We start from the raw sequence: 26,693 nt of genomic DNA on the forward strand, positions 1-26,693 counted from the left end.
TGGGAAATCCCACGGACAGAGGAGCCTGGCCGGCTACAGTCCATGGGGCCACAAGAGTCAGACACAACTGAGCGACGAAACCACCACCGTGGATCACTCTGAGTTTGTTTAGGGAGTCAAAATATGGATATATACAGCTAAAACTAGGTGCTAAATGCTTGAATGATTTATGGCAAGGAGAAATTGCATTTTGCCAGGATGCTTAGATGAGGCAGCACTAAGACATTGGGGTAACAGTTAAAAATCACAAAGTGTTGGAAGCAAAGCCAAAAAATTCAGGCAAAAATGTGTACTAGCTCTAATTGATTCTGATATTTAGTATTAAAATCTGAACTGTTGTTGAAATCACTACTATTTTCCAATAGTAACCATCTGTTACTTTTTTTGTGCTCAACATTTTTATCTGGATCTTAAATTTCTCTTGTTATTCTCTAGGTGAAGTTCAAATTTTTTTCGGTAGTAGCAATTAGAAAACTCAACAAAAACCTAGCTTTTAAAGCACTAAAATCTTAATATATGTGATTTTTATCTAGATAATACACAAAACTGTTTTAAGAACAAGAATAGATGGAAAGCATTACACTGAAAATTGTCTGATATATGGTTCATTTCCAAGTTCATTTCCTGTGAACTCACATCCTTGAGCTTATCAAATGCAATGTGCATATGAAATGATATTTTAGTCACTCAGTCATGATCTTCCTGGCTTTTCCTTTATCTTAACCCAGGTCTTATAATACTAATATTACACAATACTCTAATCACAGAGAATGTTGAAAACACCCTTTCCTTCTGGGGATATCAAAATATCAGATTGTTTGTCTTATCTAGACAATATATCTAGGAGAAAGGAAAAATGGGAAGGTATAAGGTGAAGGGAACTGGCTGAAGCTTAAAAGGACTTTGTATGCACTGAGACTACAATCTTTTCTCCCCTCTTCCATTCCCCCAAAGACTGTAATCCTAACAACAAGAAATAATTTTTAGTTTAGATACCATTTTTCGATAATTTATGCCTCTGTTCCCCATCAACAGTATAGAGAACTTACTGTCTTAGCTTAAAAGTCCCTCCCTTAGGGAAGTCTTCCTGTTCTGTTAACACTCTGTGATATCCGATACTTTTCCTCTGTAGCACTTATATTTCACTCAATTATATGTTAATGGTCTTTTGATTGATCTTTGAGTTCTACCACAAGAGCGGTCACATGTCTATCCTGCTCACTGTGGTCACCCCAGCTTCTAGCAGAGAGCTGGGCATGGGGCAAGGTGCCTGATAAAAGTATTTACTTATTTACTAATATACTAATTACTGTGTCTTGAATTTTCAGCAAAAAAGAATGAAGTGCTCCCTTTGAGAAAGAAGCAGATGCCTATGCATTTACTCTTACTTCAGAGAAAGCCTCTTATTATTTACCTTTATGCCCTGGGATTTTACTGACTCTATTCTGTTGGTCACTTGATGCAAAGACTCTCTCTTCAGAGTGGCAGCTCTATCATTCACCTTAAAGGGTAAAAGGAACAAAATGAGAGAAGATTAAAGGAAAACATGAAAACTTAAGCAACGTTTAGGACTTTTTAAACAAACTTGCCAAACTTATTTAAAGGGTCTCAGAACACTCAACAGAAATACCAGGAGGAGAATAAGAGGAGAGGGAGAAAGGTTTTAGAGAGACAAAGCTGAAACTAGTTTCTAGTTGTTTCCATCACAAACTTCAAAAAGCGAGAGAATTTTAACCCAAAACCATGCTAGGTTGATTCAGTTAGAAAAAACAGTAGGACAGATGGTACTATTGGCAATTTCCTTTTCTAGAGAAAAATAGAGTGGGGAGGGGAGGGACAGTATGGGGAGCTTTAGGGCCGGTGAGTTTTCACAAAAAGCCTTGAAAAACAATCTTCAAGGCCTAATACTCATCAAATCACCCCAAATTCCTAGCCTCTACCGTCCTTAGTTTAGCTAAGTTCAAAAGGGCTTTTTGAAAGAAGGCTCCTTTAATCTTCGCAGCTTTGTAGTAAATTACATACCCCTGGAAAGGAGGAGGAGGAACAGGTTCTCCTCCTCTAATCTCAAAGCCAAGGCCAGGCAACTTGCCAAGGCTGCACCGTGGCAGAGCCAGTTCAAAGGTTGTTTGCTGTGTGCCAGAGCTTGACGTTACTTGCGGGCTTTCTTCCAGCTTTGGTGGTTACTTGATTTACAGTACAATGTCCTATATTTGGTTTCTATTTCTACATATGCCTGTCTTTGCTGTATGAAATTTTTAAGGGTGGGGCTTGCAGCTATTAAAAAATTATCCACATGGATTTCAAATAGTAAAAGTGGTTTTTTTAAAAAAGAAAAAAAACCCCTCACATTTTATTTGCAATAACATAAAAATCAGTAAACCATACAATCTGTCAGCATCAGTGACTCAGTACATCATTCGGGCTCCTCTTGTGTAAAATGAGAGGATGGACTCAACAATCTCTTTACAGGAGGAGGTGGTCTGACCTGATGTGTCTTAAACAGTTTTCCTGACATTTTCTGCAATGTCAGATGAAGACTGAAACAGGACAAGTCTGAAAGCCTAGTTTGGGCTTAAAAAAACAAGATTCTCTAGTTATTGTCACTGTCATTGTTCTCACCCTTAATAACTTTTTCTTTAAGTGCTGATTTTTTTTTTTTTTAAATTTGGCTGTGCCGAGTCTTACCCATGGCATGTGGGATCTAGTTCCCTGACCAGGGATTGAACTGGGGGCCCCTGCATTGGAAGCATGGCATCTTAGCCACCAGGGAAGTCCCAAACTGAAGTACAATTGATTTACAGTGTTGCATTAGTTTTCAATTTACAACAAAGTGATTACATTTCATGTACATATATATTTTTTTCAGACTTTTTTCCATCTTAGTAACTTAAAAATGAAAAGATCAAGAAGACTTTCCTTGAAAGTATGTGCCAGAGCTTCCCTACCAGATGAGTCACCGGCAACACAAAAGGAGGCTTGTCATCTTTGCCAATAACTTGTGGGGAGGTCTTGGCAAGCAATTGGACCTCTCCACATCTCCCTTCCAAATCAGGACTAACACCGTCTGTACCATTCACATCACAGAGCTAGTGTAAGGATTAGAGGAGACAGGATTAAGCACAACACAAACGTGGAGCCTCTCAAGTATGCCAGAGGTCAGTGTCTGAAAAGGTGGTGGAATGTCATCCCTGTACAGACAAAACACAATGCAACACAGAACATGTCAAAAAGACGGGAAGAGGCTTACCATGCTGGAGGACAGGTTCGCTTGCTTTTCCACCTTGCTCATAGCAACCAGATCTCTTTCTATCAAGTTGACTCTCTGGGTAAGATTACTGACGGTCTCATTCATCCCCTCGAGTTTAAGATCATTCTGTCTCTGGTACCCCATTTGGGCACTGTTTACTTCCTCTAAAAAGCTGTGAAGGTACAGGATATCCTAGAGTGGAAATAAATCAAGTCATGGAATCCAGCTAAAGACATGTACTAGACAAGCAGGGAAGCAGCAGTGAACAACCCTTATTTTGTCAAGTTACTGAAGTGAACGCCTTTCCCTGCTCTGGACCATCGATCGTCTGCCCCTGCTTTGTCCCTCCCCTCTGAACTGCTCCCAGTTGGCTCCCTCTGGAATTATCTGACCTCAGTTAGACAGGAGGGGGAAAGAGGGAAGAGACTACCCACATGCTTCACTCTCTGGTCCTAGAAAGCTGAGAGCTTGGGAACTGATTTCTCAATGTTTACCTCACCTGCTGGTGAGAAAGCTTGCTGGGTTATTAACTGAAATGCTCATTAACCTAATTTGTCAGAACGAAACCACCATCGGAACAATACCAATTACTGAACTGGCTCATCTAGCAAAACCATAACAGGTAGTGCATTATTTAGTATAAGATTCAATTATTTTTACTGACATTCTCCAGTACTGATTGCTACTTAAAAAGGAATGATGACTACAGGCTTTACAGGGCATTAAGCTCAGTACAGGAATTCTTCTTAGTGAAGATTTCTTTTATTCTCTTTAATGTGATTCTGAACTCAATATCCTCTTCCCTCCTCTGGTCTTTAGTCTTTAGAAACTCTTCATTTTCAAGGATATGCTTTCTACTGTTCTGAATTGTGACTCAAAACAGCTATCATTTTAATCTACTATTCACCCATCTTTAATTTGTCCAGACTGCTATTTCTCAAAAACATTTTCAGGATAATCTAGCCACTCTATGACTTTCAAGATATAAAAAGGAATACTCCACTGATGGACATGTAGGGGAAAAAAACACAGTGTGCCAAGGAGGAAGACAAGCAGCATGTTGGATCCCTGACAGAGTCACACATACCCTCTCTCTGCTTAGCTCTCAGGCAGGCAAATGTGTGCAAGAGATGCCTGCTGAGGGACCACAACATGGAGCCCACACTACGCAGGTCACCTTCAGATTATAGTGTGGTCACAAGGGAGTTAAACCAGAGTCAAAAGTACCTGTTTCAAATTCTCACTGCGGGTTTTATTGTCAAGTTCAGATATAGCGGAAGGTGATGGAATGATCTGGTTGCTTCCATTGCTCTCCTTCAAGGTGTGCTGATTCTGTTAACAGGAACAGAGGTTGCTATAGGCAGTGAGTACTAATAATAACTACATCTACTTATTCATCAGGGATGGCCCTGGAACATTTCAGCTTCTCACAGAGGCATTCACAGATTAATCAACAATTATTTCCTGAAAGCCTTAGTGTGATCAGTTCTGTGCTAGGCCTGAGGGCACCAGGTACTTCTGGGGAGGCCTGGCCTAAAGCCTGGACTGGACCAGCAGCACCCAGACTACGTCAGGGACCTGAGGTCCTGTTTCTTAGCCTCAGAATGAGAAACTGAGAATGAACTCCCTTAAAACTAGGTCTTCTCCCCCAGTTCCCTTTATTCTCAGAGAAACTACAGAACCACTAAATCTCCCAGGATCAACTCGGTCTGAACCTGGTTAGTGTCACCATTTTCCCAGGACTAAAGAGACCTGTACATTCAAAGAACAGCCAGTCATGGAACCACTGGCTTTGGGCATTGAGCAACATAACCAACCATGCACATCAGTAACTTTTCAGTTTGTACAGCACATGCCAAGAGTTATGTCTGAAGGTTACCCTTTCTTTCTCATCCCATTCCCAGTGCTCAAGACTCTTTCTGAAGAGACTGAACTATGACATGTTTATATACACTTTTCCCTCTAACAGAAAATGTTTGTATGGCTTATTCAGCAGTAGGATTACCACTGGCAACCATGGAAGTTTAAAAGATGCAAATTTAATGATAAGAGTATGCAACTGGCCAAAATAAATTGTCTTCCTTGAAATCTGAAATCCTAGACATTGTCAACTCTGCTTCTATAATAATCAAATGGTAAAAATAGAGAAAAAGAGAGGAGAAAAAAATAATCCCATGGTTCTATAAAGTATGAATTTTTGAGTTAGGAAAAAGTATTTTAGAAAATAACTACTTTGAGAAAATGCTCAAGCTATTAAAATAATAATAATAATAAAAAAGCTGTTAGGTTAGAGAAGTCTTTATTATTATGGATCACACAATTACAGGGCAGAGCTAGAATTAATAGAATCCAGGGTGTGTGGACACCCAGATCAAGGCTTTTTCTTCTGGGTCAGCCCCACTAAATGAAAATGACGAGTACTTGTTCTGAAGAAAATGAAAAACCCTCCTTTCCAGAGCTCTAATATAGTCCAAGTCTCCTTGGTACAAACTGCTCAGTTTAAACTTGAAACTCCAAAGCTTGAAAATAACATGCAGGGGAGATCTAGAAATTGGTGGAGAAGCTAGGGAACTTTTGTGTGTCTTGAACCATCCTGATTTCACGTATGGATAACTCTTCTCTCTGGCAGGACAGTGAGGGCTGTGCCATTCTTTTTCAACCTTCATAAACCTTTCGTGGAGCTGAGTATCCATTAGGAGATAAATTAAAGCTTCTGAAGGACTGAGACAGCTTACATTGGCACAGCATTAAGAGAAATTTGAAAGCAATTCCTGAACACTGCAGGGGTTTTGCTTTTGTCTCAGTTATCTGTTGCTGCATAACAAATCATCCCCAAACTTGGTGGCTTAAAACAATTGTTTACTATTTCTCATGATTCTGTGCGTTGACTGGGCTCAAAGGGGGTGGGGCAGCATTCTGCTTCACATGGCATAGGCTGAGGTCATCCATGCACCTGTAATCTGACTGGGAGACTGGCTAAAGCTGGAACACCCAAGCTGGCCTTTCATCCTCTGGAGCTCCTCTTTGCTTGGCCTCTAATCATTCCAACAGTCTAAGAGCCCTGCCCCAACTCCTGATCCACAGAAGAGTGAGAAATAATCCAATGTTGTTTTAAGCCACTAAGTTTTAGGGTGATTTGTTATGCAGCAATAAATAAGACACTTCCTCACCCCCTTTCCTTCTTTTCCATTTTATTTCTGACACATTCCACTCTGAGAATGGCATCTGAGTGCTTGTACCCCCTTTCCCACATTTGCAAAAGACTCGGCTTTTCCTATCTAACTTAGTTTACAGGTTATAGAAAAATCAATAAACACTGCCTATTGTATATTTTAAAAAGGTGCCTAGTGTGGTCTGTTTAGGTAAGTGGAAAGTTAGTATCCCATGAGAACACAGAAAAGGGCAGGTGGGAGTGTGCTGACTTTCCACAGCGTTTGTAGATTTCCTTACCATGTCGCTCTGTAGTAGCTCCACGGTTTTCTTGTGTTCATCCACAGTCTTCTGTATTGCCTCCACAGCAAGATGGACACTATTTAAAGTGTTGCCAATGGAAGCTACACTCTGAACAGAAACATGGAGTAGGGTCGGTGTTTTTTCCTTTTTGAAATTTTTAATAGCTTTATTAAGACACAACTGATATACAATAAACTGAACATATTTAAAATGTATAACTTGCTAAATTTTGACACACACACACACACACACACACACACACACACATCTATGAAACCATTACTGCAATCAAGATAATAAACATCAATCACCCCCAAGTTTCCTCACACCCCTTTGTAATTCATTCCTCCCCACTGCCAGGCAACCACTGATCCATTTTCTATCACTACCTATCTATTTATCTATATACCTATATATGTCAGTTTGCATTTGCTAGAATTGTATATAAATAGAACAGTGAGTGAGCATGTATTTTTTTGTTGTTGTTCTGGTATGGCTTCTTTCACACAGTATAATTATTCTGAGATTTATATACGCTGTAGCTACTCAGTATGTTGTTGATTAGCATTCCACTGTATGGATACATCACGGTTTATCTCCTGACCTGTTGATGGCCACTTAGGTTGTTTTCAACATTTGATTATTACAAATAAAGCTGCTATGAACACTCACATACAAGTCTTCATGTGGGCATATGTTTTCATTTCCCTTCATTATATGTCTTCCTGTCATCACAATACTTAGGAGTGAATGTCTGATCATATGGTATGTATTCTTAACTTGTTTATTCCATCTCTCATCAATACTAGTATCCTCAGTCTGTTCTTTGTTAGTCATTCTAGTGGGAGTGCAGTGGTATATCATTGTGATTTTACATTAAACACTGACCTAATGGAAGATTATTTCAAATATCTTCAAACTATGAATTCCATGTAGCTTGTGCTGACACAATTAACCAGAAACTACACACACACACACACACACAATTTTCATAGAGAAAGGCCAGAGCTTTCCTAAAAAAAAAAAAAAAAAAAATACTAGTTTATAAACCTGGGACTCATAGGTAAAGTTCTCCCACAAACTGTCTCTATCAAGCCCCGCAGGCAGATGACCAGAGGTAACACAGTAGATTGCCACTCTCAGGAGAAAATGATGACTTCTGAATAAAAATAGGTGGAGCTATTTTTGGCTTTGGGAAACCCAGCATTGCAGAGATGAAGGGAAAATTTCATTTGGCAGCATGTTTTCTTCTGCTTTAGAATCCCATCAGTAACTACTGAGTAGAGTTTGATATGGGTAGTAGCTTATTTGCTTTCATTATGTGTAAGGAGCCCAAGTGGATTGGGGACTTAGGAATATGATTCAGAAACTGTCTTTTTAAAAACAGCTTGTTCTAAGGGATCATACCAAAGAGTGTTACTAATTTGGTAGGTGTTGGCCTTTCATTAAGATATACTGACAATTTTATAGTGTCCCATTAGTATTTTTAACCAAGGGTATTTTTATTATACCGATAGCCAGTCAGGAATCCAAGAGAAAAGAAATGTCATTTTCAACATTAAAAAAAAATTACAAGAGATACATTGAAGTTCGGTTTTTGAGATGACCTACCACTTCAAAACTGAGCCACTTGTAATAAAAGTAGTGCCTGACATTATAAATGCACAGGATTGCAAGGAGACAACATGCTGGGCAGAAGTCTCTAAGGAGGCATGTTATCTATACAAGCTCTGTTGTTACAGAAGCTACAAGCATTCAAAGACATCCACTGTTAGAGAATCCTCACCGACTGGATGTATGAGCCCATCAGGATGCAAAAAGATAGTAAGCTCTTGTTTAAGATTTTTTTTTGAGGAAACAGCTGACAGCACCACGTGAACTCTACAGCAAAACCCTGAAACTAGCATTCTCACCAACTGCAAAGTGCCTGGCACATACTGGAGGAAGTCCCACAAATATTTATTGAATTAATGAATGTGAAAATAAACCAATTTCCTCTTCGAATGCGAGACTGCCAGAAAGTAACTCTGGCATTGAAGGCTACAGAGGCCTCCTTTTTCCCCACTTGGCCTTTGGAACAATGGCAAAAAGGATCTGGTCTCATCTGGTCCCTATTTTTTTTTTTTAAGTGGTAAGCAGATGACCATATTGGACAAATAGCAGACTGTAGAGACTGTGTACACACAGTGGTATGGCTCTAAAAGTTTTGTTTCTGGCTTAGGAATTTCTCATTCCTTGCTGCAAACAATTTATATGTTTATAGAGGGTGGAGAAGGCGAAGGCACCCCACTCCAGCCCTCTTGCCTGGAAAATCCCATGGATGGAGGAGCCTGGTAGGCTGCAGTCCATTGGGTCGTGAAGAGTCGGACACGACCGAGCGACTTCCCTTTCACTTTTCACTTTCATGCATTGGAGAAGGAAATGGCAACCCACTCTAGTGTTCTTGCCTGGAGAGTCCCAGGGACGGGGGAGCCTGGTGGGCTGCCATCTATGGGGTCACACAGAGTCGGACACGACTGAAGCGACTTAGCAGAGGGTGGTGTGGGGCTCCCCTGGTGGCTCAGCGGTAAAGAATCCACCTGCCAACACAGGAGACACAGGTTCGATCCCTGGGTTGGGAAGATCCCCTGGAGAAGAAATGGCAACCCATTCTAGTATTCTTGCCTGGGAAATCCCATGGACAGAGCAGCCTGGTGGGCTACAGTCCATGGGGTTGCAAAAGAGTCAGATACAACTTAGTGACTAAATAATAGCAACAACAACAAAAACAGGAGCCACATGTTGGCTTTTAAAAGTCAAAGATTCTAGATTTGATACCCATTGTCTGGGGTTTCCTGCTCCAGAATCTCTTCTTTCATTTCCTGCCCCACAGCCTCATTTTGCTTGTGTGCCCTCTTTTCCTTCCATTCCCAACCCATTCTCCCCACCCAGGTCTAGAGATCCTCACATATTCTTCATTTGGTTGGTCACTGTCTCTTGCTCTCGGTCTGAATCCTAGGGATCCAGTAAACAGAAATTCTAAAGTACTGTTTGCCTAGGGCCTAGAGTCTAGCATACATAGAGTGATTTGCTTAGAGGGTGTGCACCTTCACCTTTATAAAATAAAATATACTGTTTTCTAAAATACTTTTTACCAATTATACTCTCAGCAGGAGTGTTCAAAAGTTTTCTTTGCACCACATGTTTGTCAACATTTATCATATCCCAGAATTTTATTTATACTCCTCTAAATCTTTTTTTTTTTAAACCAAAACCAATAAAAACACAGACACCAAAAACACCTCTCTTTCTCAATTATGGAAAATAAGAGCAATTTAGGGCAACTCTCATGTACAACTGTTTTGCTTTCATAAAGACACTGTGGATGATGAACTGAAAAGGCAAGTAATGAGAAGCAAACCCACACATGTTAACATAAGAGTCCCAGCAAAGCACTCCTGGGATTTGGGAAGCCAAATAAAATGGTGTGAATCCATATAAACCATAGTTAAAGTCACCTGTTGCAAATTAAAAGCCCAACTAACCACACCAAAACAGAGATATCTTAAACTCTGCTACTGTCTTCTTGGAGTAGCTGATTTCAAATACCAGCCTTTCAAAGAAAATTTGCAAGAAGGTAGAATTACAGTTGGTTAATTTCAATATCTATACACAGCACTTACCTTCTGAAGTCCCTCTACAGTGGCAGGCAGGCTAATTAAGTCTGCAGCTGACTTGACATTGGCTTTGAGGTGGTTTACTGCAGAAGTCAGCAGAGAAATCTGAAAGGAAGTGAGTAATAAACAATGAAAACAGAATCTGTAGAACAAATGATCGCTTCACACACTGCAGTTGATGAGGATTGTCAAGGCACCTTTGGATGCCATGTGATTCTGCAATCCAGACATTCTGTCCTATCAGCTCACAGAAACAGAGGAACTCTGTGGAGTACCTTGGATTGACCTGAGGTGTGGAAGGCACCAATAATACCCCTTCTCTCCTGGTCAGGCCAAAGAGGGAAAGGCAGGTATTATTCTTTACCCGACTCTTAGCAGCTACAAGATCCAAAAATCTTAAATTATCCAAAAGATGCAGTGGTTATAATACAACCCTTAAACAACTGTACAGGAAGAAAGCTGATGATCAAGGACCTCTGAAAGATTTCATTTTGATAAAAAATACCACCTCAGTTACTTACTGAACTTTTGTTCCTACCCAAGTGGGAACAAAAAGTAAAAGCTCATCATCACAAAATATAATCGACAGGAACTGAACCTGACAACTTGAATGGCACTTTCAACTACTTGGGGATTTAGTTTTGGTTTAACCATGTGATTAATATTTCAAACTCAATTGCTCAACCAAAGCACTACTTTGGACCCTGAAGGGGCTCAATAAATACCCACTAACTTGCTGGCTGACTGATAGACTGAATGTATTAAAATAGGAGTTGAATCAAAAGAAATTGTATCTTCTCTTCTGTGATTTAGGGATAAAATTCTAAATAGCTGTACTTCTCTCTTGATTGAGGACTGGGGGAACCTGTGTAACATGCCATTTCAGGTTGCAGAGATCATACTCCAACAACTGCAAGGCAGCTGAAGATGCAGTTCCACACTGCTTTCCTGTCCCAAATTCGAGGATGAGAACACAGACCTACCAATAGCAATTATATTCAGAGTGGCCTCACAGAGTAATCAAGGAAGGTTCTGGTCACTTGTGACATGCCTAACCCTGTGGTAGGCATAAATCTGACCCCTTATTCTTTTCTTAACACATATTTGGCACCTTCTCTGTGCCCAACACTGTGGAGAAAGTAGCAAACAAGACCATGAGGTTTTGCTCTCATGGAGCTTACATCCTGGTAGAAAGGTGATAGAAGAACAAAGAAAAAAGGTATGAGATAATAACAACTACTACGTAAAGTATTTAAAGAGAGCTCCTGCAGTGAGCAGCAGCATGTTCTGAACAAGGGAGTGCAGTGGGGAGCCCTGGAACTTTTCCCCCTCTTTCCTTTTATGAGGGATATGTTCAGGGGTGTCAGACCATTTTCCTTTCATTCATCCTCTCATTCATTCGTGCATGCTGAGTCACAGTCATGTCCAGCTATCTGTGACCCCATGGACTGCAGCCTGCCAGGCTCCCCTGCCCATGGGATTTTCCAGGCAAGAATACTAGAGTAGGTTGCCATTTCCTACTCCAGGGGATCTTCCTGACCCAGGGATCAAACCTGGATCTCCTGTGCTTTCTGCATTAGCAGGTGGATTCTTTACCACTGAGTCACCAGGGAAGCCTTCTCATTCATTCATTCCTGCAACAAATATTTATCGAGCCCTATTTTATTCCAGTGGTAAACAACACAGATGTCAGTGATCATTGGTGTTTACATTTTAGTGCAAAGAGACATAGAATTTCATATAAGAAAAATATTTAGATAGTGGGATGCATTAGAGGAAAATTAAAATGACTTGATGAATGACTGGGTAGCTACTTCAGACTGGACTATCAGAGAAGGCCTCTATTAGAAGATGAAATTTAAGATTAGATACAAATAAGCAATTAACCAGCCAGATCAAAAGAAGTACATTTCAGGCAAGTGGGAACTGCTAGGTCCCGGTGTGGGGAAGACTTGGCATATTTGGAGGTTAGAGAGAAGGCCTAGGGGCAGGAGCAAAAAATGAGCGAGAAAAGGAGAGGGAGAGGGGAGGGGAAGAAAGGGGAAGATGGAGAGGTAGAGGTAGGGGAGAGGGATAGAGATGAAGGTACCATTAAAGAAACAAGTACTAAATGTGATACCAAATAAAGCCTGAGAAAAGACTATCACTGCGGGCTGAAAGCGACAAGCTTCACTGAAGCAGGACTCAATCAGACTCCGCCAGAGAAGTAAGAGTTTTATATATAGAATTAATCAGCTTTCCTTTCTAGGTTAGAAGGGTGAGTGTGGCATCAGTGAGTAAGTAGGAAGCAACAGCAAGAATACTCTTCCTTCACAGCATTTCTCTAAGTGACAATGATTTATTTATGCGTGTGATTTTAAATTAAGGTTTCTCTCCTCCACTAGACTGTAAGCTCCATGTCATCTAGGACCACCTCTTTTTTATTTCCCATAACACACCTGGCACAAAGATAGGCATTCAGTAAGTATCTACCAAATGAATGAATGGCTAAGAATGAACACTCTGTGGCTGAGATGGACACTGAGAAGGCGAGTCTGAGCAGAGCAGAGGGCGGAGGCTAGGAAGCAGACATAAAATTACATAAGTGTGAACTAATTTTCCTCACTGGGAGTATGGTATAACAACAACCATCTCATAGGGATGTGTGATGGTTTTAAAATATGTCCACAAATTCTTTGGACATATTTTAGTGTCCAAGAGGTGGACACTAATTCCCTTCCCCTTGAGTGTAGCCTGCATTTGTGACTCATTTTTGGTCCACAGAATAAAGTGCAAGCGCCAATGGGCAACTTTGGAAACTAGGTCATAAGAAAGCAGGAAGTTTTCCTTTTTGTTCTCTCTTAGATCACTTGCTCCGGACAAGCCAGCTGCCATGTTGTAAGAACACCCAAGCAGCCCCATGGAGAAGCCATGGTGGGACAAACTGAGAATTCCTGCCAAGAGCCCTGCGACTGAGGATCCTTCAGTCCCAGTCAAGCCTTCAGATGATGCGGCCTTGATACTATATTTTAGCTGCAACCTTAGATCCTCGCCAGAGCAACTCAACTAAGCTGCTTCCAAATTTCTGACCCAGAAAAACTGTGAGATGATAAATGTGTGTTTTAAGTCACCAAGTTTTGGGACAAATTTAACACAGCAACAGATAACTAATACAGGCTATGAGGATTAAATGAGATAACTAGAACTCTTAGCATAGTAACTGATACAAACAAAATACCAAATAAATGTTAGTTCCTTAATAATGAAATTTAATAAACACTTAAATATGGAATTCTCCATAAGTGTTCCAAAATATTCAGACAAATCATCAACATTCCAACTTTATCCATTTAAAAATAAAATGAGTGAGAAACCTCAGCCCCAGAGAGATAACTCGCAGCAAACCACCAACTCTTAACAGCAATTACATCAAGGAGGTTTTAACCATGCCTTTAAAAAGGTATGAATAATACTGACGTCTGAAAAGCACATAAGGAAACAGGCATTCTCATGCATTGTTAATGTAAATTGGAGACACTTGTTAGATGGTTATCTAGCATCATCTGTCGCAACTTTATACCCTTTAATCCAGCAACTTCATTTCTAGAAATATCTATCCCAGAGGTCACTTGCTTAATCAAAATGAAGAAAATACCTAGGAATAAATCTAAGGAGGTAAAGGACCTGTACTTGGAAAACTATCAGACACTAATAAAAGAAACAGAAAATGACATAAACAGATGGAAACATATATGTGTTCATGGATTGGGAAAAAAATCAATCACTGTTAAAATGACCATACTACCCAAGGCAATCTATAGATTCAATGCAATCTGTATTAAAATATCAATGGCATTTTTCACAGAATTAGAACAAATAATTTTATATGGAAACACAAAAGACCTCAAAATGTCAAAACAATCTTGAGAAAGAACAAAACTACAGGCATCATGCTCCCTGATTTCAAACTATACTATAAAGCCACAGTAATCAAACAGTATGGGACTACTGGTACAAAAACAGACATATAAATTAGTGGAACAGACCAGAGAGCCTAGAAATGAACCCACACTTATCTGGGCAATTAATCTACAGAAAAATACTGCAAGACTATACAATGGGGAAAAGATAGCCTCTTCGATAAGTGGTGTTGGGAAAACTAGACAGCTACATGCAACTACTACATGAACAGCTACATGAACTGGACTCTCTCACACCATGTACAAAAAAGATCTGAAACCGTAAAACTTCTACAAGAAAACACAGGCAGTAAGCTCTTTGATACTGGTCTTAGTAATATTTTTTTGAATCTATCTCCTTAGGCAAGAGAAACAAAAGCAAAAACAGGACTTCATCAAACTAAAATGCTTTTACACAGTGAAGGAAACTATCAACCAAATGAAAAGGGATTCTACTGAATGAGAGAAGTTATCTGCAAACAATATATCTGACAAGGAATTAATACCCAAAATATACAAAGAGCTCATACAATTCAACACCTAAAAAAAAACAAGCTGATTAAAAATGGGCAGAAAATCTGAACAGATTTTTTTCCAATGAAGACAGGCACATGAAAAGATGTTCAACATCACTGATCATCAGGGAAAAACCAAATGAAAACCACATGATATACTGCCTCAGAATGGCTGTCAGAATGGCTACTGTCAAAAAGACAACAGACAACAAGTATTGGAGCAGATGTGGAGAAAAGGGAACCTTCCTGCCTGTAGTGCTAATGGGAATGTAAACTGGTGCAGCTACTATGGAAAACAGTATGGAGATTACTCAAAAAGTAAAAAACAGAACTACCATTATCATCCAGCAGTTTCATTCCTGGGTACTTATCTGATGGAAATGAAAACACAAAACAATGTATGTTTCAAACACTCCCTGAAGCAGTTCTTATGCAAACATAAAATTGAGACGCACTATCAAAAATAAAAGTGATAAAAGCAGCCAGAGTACCCTAATAAGTTTCAAATCACTGTATAAAATGATAAAAAAATGACTATACATGAAATGGCTTTAGCTTAAATAAAAGTTCCTGCTTTAAGTCAGGAAATTAATTAAAAAAATTAAATCAGTCCACACCAAAAAGAGAAAAAAATAAAGGAATATGCACCTCTATGTTCACTGTAGCATTATTTACAACAGAAAAGATATACAAGCAACCTAAGTGCCCATCACAGATGAATGGATTAAGAAGTTGTGGTGTGTACTATACACACACACATATACATACAAAGGAATATTACTCAGCCATAGAAAAGAATAAAATCTTGTTATTTGTGACAATACAGATGAACCCAAAGGACATTACGCTATGTGAAATAAATCAGAGAGGACAAACACTGTGGGAAATCACTTATACGTGGAATCTAAAGAACAAATGAACAAACATAACAGAACAGAAACAGATACAGAGGACAAATAGGTGTCTGCGAGGGGAGGGGTGTGGGGGAAGGAAAGAACTAAGTGAGGGAGATAAAGAGGTACAAACTTCCAGTTGCAAAATAAATGAGTTACAGGCATGAAGTGGGCAGCCTGGGGAAGGCAGTCAATAACTATGCAGTATCTTTGTATGGTGACATAAGTAACACTGGTGATCACTTTGAAATGAAAATAAGTATCAAATCATTTGTTGTGTAACAGAAACTAACAGTGTTACAAGTCAATTATATTTCAAAAACAAGTCATAAAAGAGACCAAATTTGTGGTTGGTTACCATAAGAGGGGGTGGGGTTGGTGGTGGTGGTGGGGAGGGGAGGGAAATTTGGAGGAAGATAGTCAAAAGGTAAAAACCTCTTGTTATAAGATAAATAAGTACTAGAAATGTAATGTACAACATGATGAAGATAATTAACACTGCTGTATGTTATACATGAAAGTTGTTAAAACAGCAAATCCTAAGAGTGCTCATCACAAGGAGAAATATTTTTTTCTACTCCTTTAATTTTGTATCTGTATGAGATGATGGATGCTCAGTAAAGGTACTGTGATAATTATTTTATGACGTAAATCAAATCATTATGTGGTACCCCTTCAACTTATATAGTGCTTAGTGTTAATTATAGCTCAATAAAACTGGAAGAAAATGTAAATTTAAAAAAAGATTATGCTCACAAGCATAAAGATGTATGCTTAAGACTTTTCACTGGTTTCCTATTTGTAACAGCAAAACACTAGAAGACAATCTAAATGTCTATTACTAAGGATATAGATATACTGAGTAAACAGAGAAAGCTGTAGAATATATACCTAATGACTCCATTTATAAAGTCACACATACGTGTGCACGTGTATACAATAAGCTATAAACTAATTCATATGAAAAGCTATTGCTGCTGCTGCTGCTGCTGCTGCTGCTGCTGCTGCTAAGTCGCTTCAGTCGTGTCCAACTCTGTGCGACCCCACAGACGGCAGCCCTCCAGGCTCCGCCGTCCCTGGGATTCTCCAGGCAAGAACACTGGGGTGGGTTGCCCTTTCCTTCTCCAATGCATGAAGGTGAAAGTGAAGTCGGTCAGTAAGCGTCCGACTCTTTGTGACCCCATGGACTGCAGCCTACCAGGCTCCTCCATCCATGGGATTTTCTAGGCAAGAGTACTGGAGTGGGTTGCCATTGCCGTCTCTGATTAAAAGCTATTACGATTTTGTAAATGCATATAAAGTGAACTGTAAAAATGTAGCCCAGACTATTGACGACAACTATTGACAGGGAATGTGTGCATCTGTGTATGATGGGGGTACATAGAGAGATGGCAGTGAAGAATTTTCTTAAGAGTTTTATGTGTATCTTACTATTAAATCTTGTATAAGAATATGGTCACATATTACTCATGAAATTTTAAAGGCAAAAGATGGGAAGGAAATAGACACATAGGAAAAACACATCACAAAGCTTTGGGAGGTGATGACAGATTTCCTTGGCTAGCCCTTTCCCAGCCCCTTCCCCATGCCCTCCACTGGGCCTTCCAAGACTATCTTAACATGCTCAACCATGAAGCACTGGGAAGGGGTCTTTCCCACGTCTGTTTTATTCAATGCCCCAGAACACGTACACAACTGGCTCTATACTGTCTTGACGAGCAAGGATACGATTATTCCAAATCCCGTATCAATTGTGTGGTTACCTTTTTCCCACCTGAGGGAACAACTCTTTTCACTGACAACTGGCCAGATTTTAAACAGACAACAAGCTGTGTTCTGGGTGAAGTGATCTGGGTAGAGCTACTCTCCCAGGTACTGAACTTACTCTCCAGGTACTGAACTATCCTGATCACAAGTATCTGGAGAATGGTCATGGCCTCACAAATGGCCAGTGTGGCTAACTGGCAGCTACCATTTCACCAAAACTAGAGGAACAGCTGAAAGCCAAGGCAATGAAAGATGAGGTGCTGTGAATTAGTGAAATATTATTTCACTAATATTAACAACAAAATTAACCCATACCAGCACCATAGACGCACAAGAAGTAGAAACAATCTGAACCATTTTACCAGCCATTATTCTGATCATAATTGCTCTCCCATCTTTACGAATCCTATATATAATAGACGAAATCAACAACCCATCTCTCACAGTCAAGACCATGGGACATCAATGACACTGAAGCTATGAATATACAGACTATGAAGACTTGAGCTTCGATTCCTATATGATTCCAACATCAGAATTAAAACCAGGATAACTGCGATTACTAGAAGTAGATAACCGAGCTGTATTGCCTATAGAAATAACAATTCGAATACTAATCTCTTCCGAACACGTACACTTTTCCCCATGCCCCAAGTGCTCTAGGCCTGGGCTATCAGCTGACTCACAGAAAGAGTATGCTCTGGAGAGCTGACCATTCATTTTCCTCTAAGTGTTCTCTTAGAGGACCATTCAAGTCCTCTAAGTGTTAGAGGACTTAGAGGACTTCATACTCACTTATATGATCTGGATCACACACTGGTCACCAGGATTCAGCTACAGTCCCAGAAACCGCAAAGCTGGATTCTGTTTTTCAGCACTCCTCTTTTGGGTGGAATAATGCCCACATCTGTGGAAAACTACTGCAAAGCTACATGTGTAACCAGAATGAAAGGCAAGGGACACTCTCCCATTACTGACAACAGAGGCTGCTTAGGTCTCTGATAAGACACATTCTAGAATGTTAGGTTGGATTTGAGCATTATTAAAACTTATCTCTAACAGCACACAATGCAATTCAGAGTCTAAAAAGTTGAATTAAATACAAACCATTAAGAAAAAAAGCCCCTACGTTCCAGCCAAAAGATGAGTCATGACTTTCATGGATATTACATGACTTTTCATTAGCAAAATTAAAAATAGCTACTGTAGACCATTTACTTATCAGACCGTTTTACACTATAAAGTCTGAAATGTTGCTTTTCTGCTTTGGGGTTAAAATTAAGTGCTCTTTAAATAGTAAGTAAAAAAGTTACTAAAAGACTATAAGCCCTGATACGGATATCTACTAAGCATAACTGCATCCTTTAGAGGCTATAAAGATGGAAAGGTAGAATAGAAAATTGGGAAGAAAATAGGTTTCTACAACTTGAATATTTTGTTAGCACTGCTACATAGCAGTTGACCTTGGGTAAACCTCTTAACCTCAGTGAGCCCTGGTATTCTTATCTGTAAAATGGAGACAGTACCTCCTACTTCATAGAGCTACAGAAGCAAAACAGGATATCTCATAAGTGCATCTAATAGGGACCTGCATAAAGAAGGAATTTAATGGGTAGCAGTTACTATTTTATGTGCCATCATCATTATTACTGTGCTCAAAGCTCAGACGGAGAAGGCAATGGCACCCCACGCCGGTACTCTTGCCTGGAAGAGTCCCATGGACGGAGGAGCCTGGTGGGGGGGCAGTCCGTGGGGTCACAGAGTCAGACGTGACTGAGCGACTTCACCTTCACTTTTCACTTTCATGCACTGGAGAAGGAAATGGCAATCCACTCCAGCGTTCTTGCCTGGAGAATCCCAGGGACGGTAGAGCCTGGTGGGCTGCCGTCTACGGGGTCGCACAGAGTTGGACACGACTGAAGTGACTTAGCAGCAGCAGCAGCAGCAGCAAAGCTCAGAACACAATGGACAACCTTCTGGTATAATTAGATGCCTCAGAACTGCCAAAGAACCCACAGTTTGCCCCAGGGAGAGATGCTAATTATTTCTCAGTGCTTCATGGTGATTTACTTTCACTTGTACTCTCTGGCCAAACTCCTCATTTGTTCTGTGAATATAAGCAAGGCCAATCCTATATTTCTTGTAAAAAAGGAGTGAATACCTGCTTTTCCCTTATTACTGAGAGTCCAAGGCTAAATGATAACTAGTCAATAGTAGGTGCTCTAACCCATCAATTATTTCGTGATATTTATAAAAATGAAAGAGAACTAAATAAAAAATAAAATATCATAAGGCAGCATTATATTAAGGCAAGTGACTGTTTTCAGAAACTTTTATTTCAGTCACACCCAGGTGGCGCTAGTGGTAAAGAATCCAAGTGCCAATGCAGGAGATATAGGAGACAAGGTTTCAATCCCTGGGTAGGGAAAATCCCCTGGAGAAGGAAATGGCAACCCATTCAGTATTCTTGCCAGGGAAACCCCATTTTCAGAGGAGCCTGGTGGGCCACAGTCCATGGGGTCACAAAGAGTTGGATGTGACCAAGTGTGTGCATGCGTGCACACACACACATGTATGTGTTTACTGCATAATTATGGAAAATATATCTTACTGTATGTTCCAGGCAAAAGTCTAAAAGCCACTGCCCTAGGCCATTGATCTCTGGTCACAAGCGCTGGCCTGCGCCACTCCCAAACTACTGCTGAAAGGAGCGGGTAGCTTCAAAAACATTGGCAAGCACTTTATTCTAGCACAGCGCTCTCTGCCCTGACTGATTCTGAACTTTGTGACTCCACTCTGAAGAACAGAACATCCTCTTAGCCACAATAGGAATGACAAAGCTATTTTTAAGGACCTTGTGCATGGACCATTCCCTTGGCACTTGAGTTTTTTTTTCAGTCAATGCGTTTCTTTCTTAACTAAAGCACACAAACTGAGAACAAGGGCTAGAGCCACCAAGTTGCAGCTGCCGCACCTTATTCACATAAGATGCTCCATCAACGTCCTCTGAATACCCCCTTTTCCTCTGGCAGTCCTTCTTTCGGAATCAATGTGAGATCTGGCCAATTTAGGGACTGGAAAAGTTTTGGCTCTAAGCCTACTTGCCTGGTCAAGGTATTTAACCATTTCCTCTAAAGCTATTCTAGAATAATAATTATCATTAGCTGCTGATAAGTTTCTAGTGCGGCATACAGCACTACTCCCCAAGGCTGTCTGTAAGTTCTTAGGAGTTAGACTTGAATTGCAACTCAGTATCTTACTGTGATCTTGAGCAAATTACTCAAATTCTATTAAGCAAAATAAGCTCTCATGATCTAATAAAAACCAGTTATCCAATATTCTTGGGGAGGTTAGATGATACATTCTTAAATTTAATATCTATACTGCTCCTTAGGAAAAACTGATTCATGAATTTCTAACTCCTTCTAAGCTGCTCTACTTGGTAAAACTCTGCTCCTCTGTAGAAAGGGCTAACATTTTAACTATTTCGTAAATGCAAAACTATTATCTATTTTAACTGACTTTAATGTGTTGGGATCACAGTATGCAAAGCACCATTTCAAAAAGTAAAACAATCTGAAGTGAGTTCCCTACACTTACTGATACATACTAGACAGACAAAATAAAATATTCACAGCTTATACAGAAAGACAATCACACTTTTGCTACCTGCTTATTCATTTCTGTGATGTTTATCCAGACTTTGTTCAAACCGAGCTCTCCAGATTCAATCTTCTCAAGTTGTTTTTGTTTGCTGAGTAGTTCTTCATTAAGTTTGGGAATTTCTTGGAATGAGCTTTTCTGATTAGATTCCACTAAAAGCAAACATAAGAACAATCATAAATAGCCATAAAGTTCCCTCATGGCTCCAAGATGAAAAAATGATCATACAGCAGGAAAGAAGACAGATTAATGAAAGTTAATTCTGGGAGGATAATGACAAATCTTATTTATCAACTCCACTGTTCTTTTTACTTCTATAAATGTGTATCTTTAACACTAAAGCTTCATTTAACTGGGGCTATCTCACTACTGGCAGTTCAACTTTTTTAAAGCCAGGTGGCTAAAAATGATAACAAACAACATCAGCAGAAAGAGTTAGACTTGAATTGCAACTCGGTAATTTACTGTGATCTTGAGCAAATTATGCAAATTCTTTGAGCTCACTTTCTTCATGCGTAATACAGTGATAATTCTAACCATCCTGTGAAAATATTTTAAGTGAAAGAAGGGCTGTAAAGCACTAAATACAGCTGGCCAGGTATACAGTAAGTGGTAAATAAATGTTAAGTACTGACCTGCTCAGTTAAAAAACTTTCTAATTGGTCAACAAAGATTTATTAACCTCACTCCATCAATGCTCAAGGTGACAGCCTAAGTTATACCTCTAAAGGTTTAAATTCATTTTTTCTACCTCAAATAGGTCAAATGCAAGATAGATTCTTACTACCTTTCAAATGCTGCTTTGACAACTAAGATTTTAAATCTTTTTCATAAACAGCAAACAGTGCTTTCTTACATCTTAAATCAACCCAAAAGCTCAAAGTGAGATAGAAGATCAAGAAAAATGTTAGGTGAATTTGGCCTTTCTTTTGAGAAACAGCATCTTCTGGATGGTTCAGAAATTTGCCAGCCTGAAGGCAGAGGCCTGAAAGAGTGCTTTCTCTTCATTCTTTATAGTATTCTTTCCTTTTCATGGAAAATAAAATATTGATAACGGCTGGTCTTCCAGAATAAAACCTATGTCCTTCTTTCAAAGCCACAGACTGCTTGATTAGTTATCATGTGCTCTTTTTAAAATAAAAAACTGGCATAAAGGGACAGATATAAAACTATTTACTAAAATCTTAAGCTCTCAAACTTTTTTTGTTTCTGTAGGTTGGCATTGAGAATACACCCAGCACACTTCAGGCACTCAGCAAGTATTAATGACTGAAAAAATCCGGCCTTTGCTTACCTCTCAACCATATTTCTCATCACTTGAGCTACAGTTCAGTCTACTTTCCAGCTAAATTGATTTTCCTGACACACCAACCTCTTTAAGCCTCAGTGACTGCACACACTAGCCTCTCTGCCTAGCTGACTTTTACCCTAGTTGACTCCTTTCAAGATTCAGCAGATAGCTGGCCCCGACCTGAGGCCACTGGTACTTCTTCACAACTCCCAACTCTACTGAGCCCTGAACAGGCTGTGCTGTAATTATTTACTTATCTGTCTCCTCCATCACACTGAAGAGAGCTGCCTGAGGGCAGGGATCAGGTCTTATTTGGTCATGTATTCCCAGGGACCAGCACAGTCCCAGGTACACAGAAGCATTTAAATGCTTGTCCAGCGAAATGATTATAGGGTATAAAGTAGAGTTAATATTATCCTGATCAAGTTAAACAAGGAAAACTCAACAAATAAATTCAACAACAAAAAGTCCCCACAAAAATCACGGGGTGGTGGTGGTATCCTCACTGTAAACAAACCCACTATCTGAAAATTTAGAATTATTAAAAGAAATTAGACATTTTTATTCACTTTTCAAAAATATGTGAAGGAGTTCTTTATAAATAATAGCCTTGGCTAAGTACTTTTAATGTAACAGTTGATTTACACACAGTTTGCAGGAATACATTCATCTCATGTAGTAGGAATATTTTACCAGTCAGTCTAAATTAACACAGCACTTAGCACCCAACTGAATTTTGAATTCAGTTAGGTTATAAAGAAAAGCTCATCCCCCACATATCTGCCATTCTCACATGGTAAAACACTCCGAGGCTGGGAAAGTCTCTCTCTTCCCTGCAATCTATATGAATTAAGTAGAAGAGGAAGTAAGACAAACACGTAAGTAACTTGGATTAAAATTACTAACTAATAAACACATAAATCTGACAAGCCCTGCAAATGGTTTAAATCCTGAGGACTTGTGAGCCAAGAAGGGATTATATTCATTATCTGATTTGGGGATTTTTAGGAGACAAATACAGGCACTCTGATTACATACATGGAATGAAATACAGTAAATAAACTTAGGATTAATAATAAAAAAACTTACAATTACTAATTCATGTTCTTTCAACATGGAAGCAACTCATTTAAAATTTAGTATAATCCTACTCAAAAGAACTTAGTTAGCTCTTTTCCTGATCTTCAAGAAGAGGAAATGAAGATTTCTGCACATGCCCTTTAGATACAACACATAATGCCAATAGTAATATTTTATATTTGTGTGTCTTTACAGTTTATAGGATACTTTTATGTAATTACTCATCTTGTAATTGAGCCCCTACTATGTGCCCAGCCATGTACCTGGCACTAGTGCATACAAAAGAACCTGAAATTCTCAGTCTGGTGGGGAACAAGGCATCAGCCCAGAACTACTACAGAGTGTGACAGACGTTATGACACAGGAATGCCCAAGGTGCTTCTGTAGCACAAATTTACCTTTATGTTTTATGGATGGGAAAATGTAGTCTCAGAAAGAATAAGTGACTTGTCTGTGTTTCGTAGCTTGTAATAAGCAAGTCAGGATTCAACAGCCAAACTTTCTGATTCTAGAAAGTTTGGAAAGGAAAAGTGCTAGAAAGGACCAGCACTCTTCCTAGAACACTTCAGCTGTCACAGATGCTTACATCCTAGCACCCTCATTAGCACAAGACCATTTTTAAGTTCTGCATGAAATGACCAAACTGCTACTCTCCTGTATGATCAGAAACAGACATGTTTGACTTATCAATACTGTCCTCCTCTTCCGAATTCTTTCTCCTCTGTCTAGCTTTGAGTGATGGAGTGGAATGGCTGGGAATAGAATCTTCCTTAGAATAACTGTAGAGGTCTTCTGGAGTACCTGGTTCTAGAAAAAGAAAACTGAGTGAAGAGTTTCAAGGCCAGGCAGCACTTTTAGCTTAAGGATCAAATTACTCATTGGCCTCAAGGAAAAAATACCTAGCCTATCTGCTCTGCTTTCTGCTCCAGATATTTCAGCAATCCTGCCTCCTTTCCTCACAAGTGTCTTGGAAGATAATGAAATAAATGACAAGGTGCTCTGAATTTTAAAAAAAGGTTTTTAAGCCAGACCAGCAGGTAGTCTTATTTCCACTATCCTCTTGAAAAACAAGAAATAAACTTATTCAAATATATTTAAAGTAGCAACATAATTCAAAGAAAGATTAAGTTTAACAAGATTAACGTCATTTAGCTAAGAGAATGGTTTTCCCAAAAAGCTTCTTGCCAAGTGGTCCACTAAGGTTCAGCCTACAGACTGACTTATAGAGCCCCAGGCCCCACGTCTATCCTCTCAGGAAGTTCTGCTTTAGATAGTATAGGTGCCAGCATGTCTATTGCAGGAAACCAAAGCCCGCAGAGCAGCTGGACTGACAGTTCCCCCTCAGCTGGCTGACAGGCATAGCCAGGACACCAAGGGGAATGCTGCTCAGTGGTAGAAAGCAGGTCTCGCAGTCCAGGGCACAACTCCTGGCATCTCCTGAACAGAGTACTTCCAGGAACTGGTATTAACAAGTGCTCAAAACATATTCGTGGCCTGATTGATTGTTAGATCTACTGTATGTACACACTTCAAATATGCCTTTCTAAACAAAGAAATTTCCTGAGAATAGAAAGCTCGGCTAAGGTACACATTACACTGGTGACCTGAAAGCACAGGCACAGAGCAGTCAGAGAAATAAATCCCTGGAAGGCAGAACTGAGCAATGTTTTGAAATGTATAAACAAATAATTGCTTTACATGACCCAAAGAGTCAGACGTGACTTAGTGACTGAACAACAACAACAAATATGTGACCCAAACAAGCTGCAGTACAAACGTAGGAGGCCCAACTAGTTACAGAGAGTTGTCAGCATAGACAGGTGTCGTCAGTGGCTATTTATAGTTAAAACACTGCTTCTCATTCCTTTCCAAGTTATGATTATTACTTACCAAGAAAAACACCATGTAATACTGCTAAGTACAAAATTAAGGAGGGAAAATAACTAGAATACAAAGCTCATCCTTTCTTACACTGTACTCTGATCCCACAGATTTATATACAGAAATCAGGATGATCCTGGCAGAGAACTGTGGCCTGTCCAATCCCATTCCCTGAATCACAAGCTCAGAAGAAAACTAAAGTTAATACTTCAATATATTTTTTAAGCAACATCACTAGGAACATCATTAATACATTAAGCATTAGCTGTCCCTAGGTTAAGTTTGGAACTTAACTAACTGCAGGCAACAAAGAGAAACTGGGGTGAAGGAAAGCTAGGATGTTGTGATCACCTAGGGCTTACTTCTAGGAAGTAAGGAAAGAACTCTAATTCTAGTTCTAGGGACAGATTTCCTTATGAGTTTGAGAAAGCTTACTGCTCAGTTTGCTGGAATGTTAAAGCTGCTAAAGTTAGGGTATTTGTGATTTTGTGATTAACCTGAAACTGGTTCCTTAGCTTAGAAATTAAAAAAAACAAACTAATTTTATTACTTATAATAAAATTCAGGTTGAAATTATAGCTATGCATTATCTGTTAGTTAAAACAAAGACTGAGTAAAGTATCTTTTGGGTATAACTTTCTTTCCTTTTTTTTGTAATTTGCTGTTGTTATTTTAAGATTTTTATTAGCTTAGAAAATTAACCCTTGTAACCTAGAACCAAAGATCTCAGTGTTGCTAAAGAGAGATCTTTAGGTTAAAATGGGTTGAAGCTACCATGTAAGCACATCTCTCAGAAAAAGGACGTTGGATACAAAATACAACTTAACAATTTAGAATATATAAAACTCTTCAACTTCAAAAGTTTCTTAAGAGCCACTGACTCATGAGACAAATATTTATTTGTGACTTAGCACACAGTAAGCATGCCATACATGCTTGGTATTATTATTACTGCTCAGTACTATGCTTCTCTAGGTTTTCCTTAAGGAGGATATTGTCTGATAGACACGCCCACATTCTTTCTCAAATAGCCCTGTGAAGAGGAAGGAAATAGCCTAGTGTTGCAACTGCCACTTCACAGTTGGGAAACATGAAGTGGCAACAGGTGGAAATTAACCAAGGTTCTAGAATCCTGGATCTCCGCCCTTCCCTTCTGTGCTATAAACACTGACTGCAGTGCCATTATTTCAGATGCTATTTGTCCCAATGATGCATAAGTGCTGTGTTTTGTTTGTGCATTTAAAAATAAATGTTATTGCATTCAAGCCGACAGCTAAGAAAGAGTTTAAAAAATGCTGAAAGGACCATG

The 26,693-nt window shown here is 39.4% G+C and overlaps 1 protein-coding gene across 1 annotated transcript in view; it reads right to left on the reverse strand.

Moving 5' to 3' along the window:
• EFCAB14 (EF-hand calcium binding domain 14) overlaps positions 1-26,693 on the reverse strand; it is a 38,836-nt gene that overhangs the window by 9,089 nt on the left and 3,054 nt on the right. Inside the window, exons 3-8 of the mRNA XM_005678500.3 lie at positions 21,139-21,284; positions 10,363-10,461; positions 6,698-6,808; positions 4,475-4,579; positions 3,248-3,439; positions 1,415-1,501 (exon numbers count right to left, since the gene is read on the reverse strand). Coding sequence (XP_005678557.1) covers positions 1,415-1,501; positions 3,248-3,439; positions 4,475-4,579; positions 6,698-6,808; positions 10,363-10,461; positions 21,139-21,284 — 740 coding nt within the window. The remainder of the gene's footprint in view (positions 1-1,414; positions 1,502-3,247; positions 3,440-4,474; positions 4,580-6,697; positions 6,809-10,362; positions 10,462-21,138; positions 21,285-26,693) is intronic.

Source organism: Capra hircus, chromosome 3, assembly GCF_001704415.2.
Source record: "Capra hircus breed San Clemente chromosome 3, ASM170441v1, whole genome shotgun sequence".
NCBI lineage: Eukaryota > Metazoa > Chordata > Mammalia > Artiodactyla > Bovidae > Capra > Capra hircus.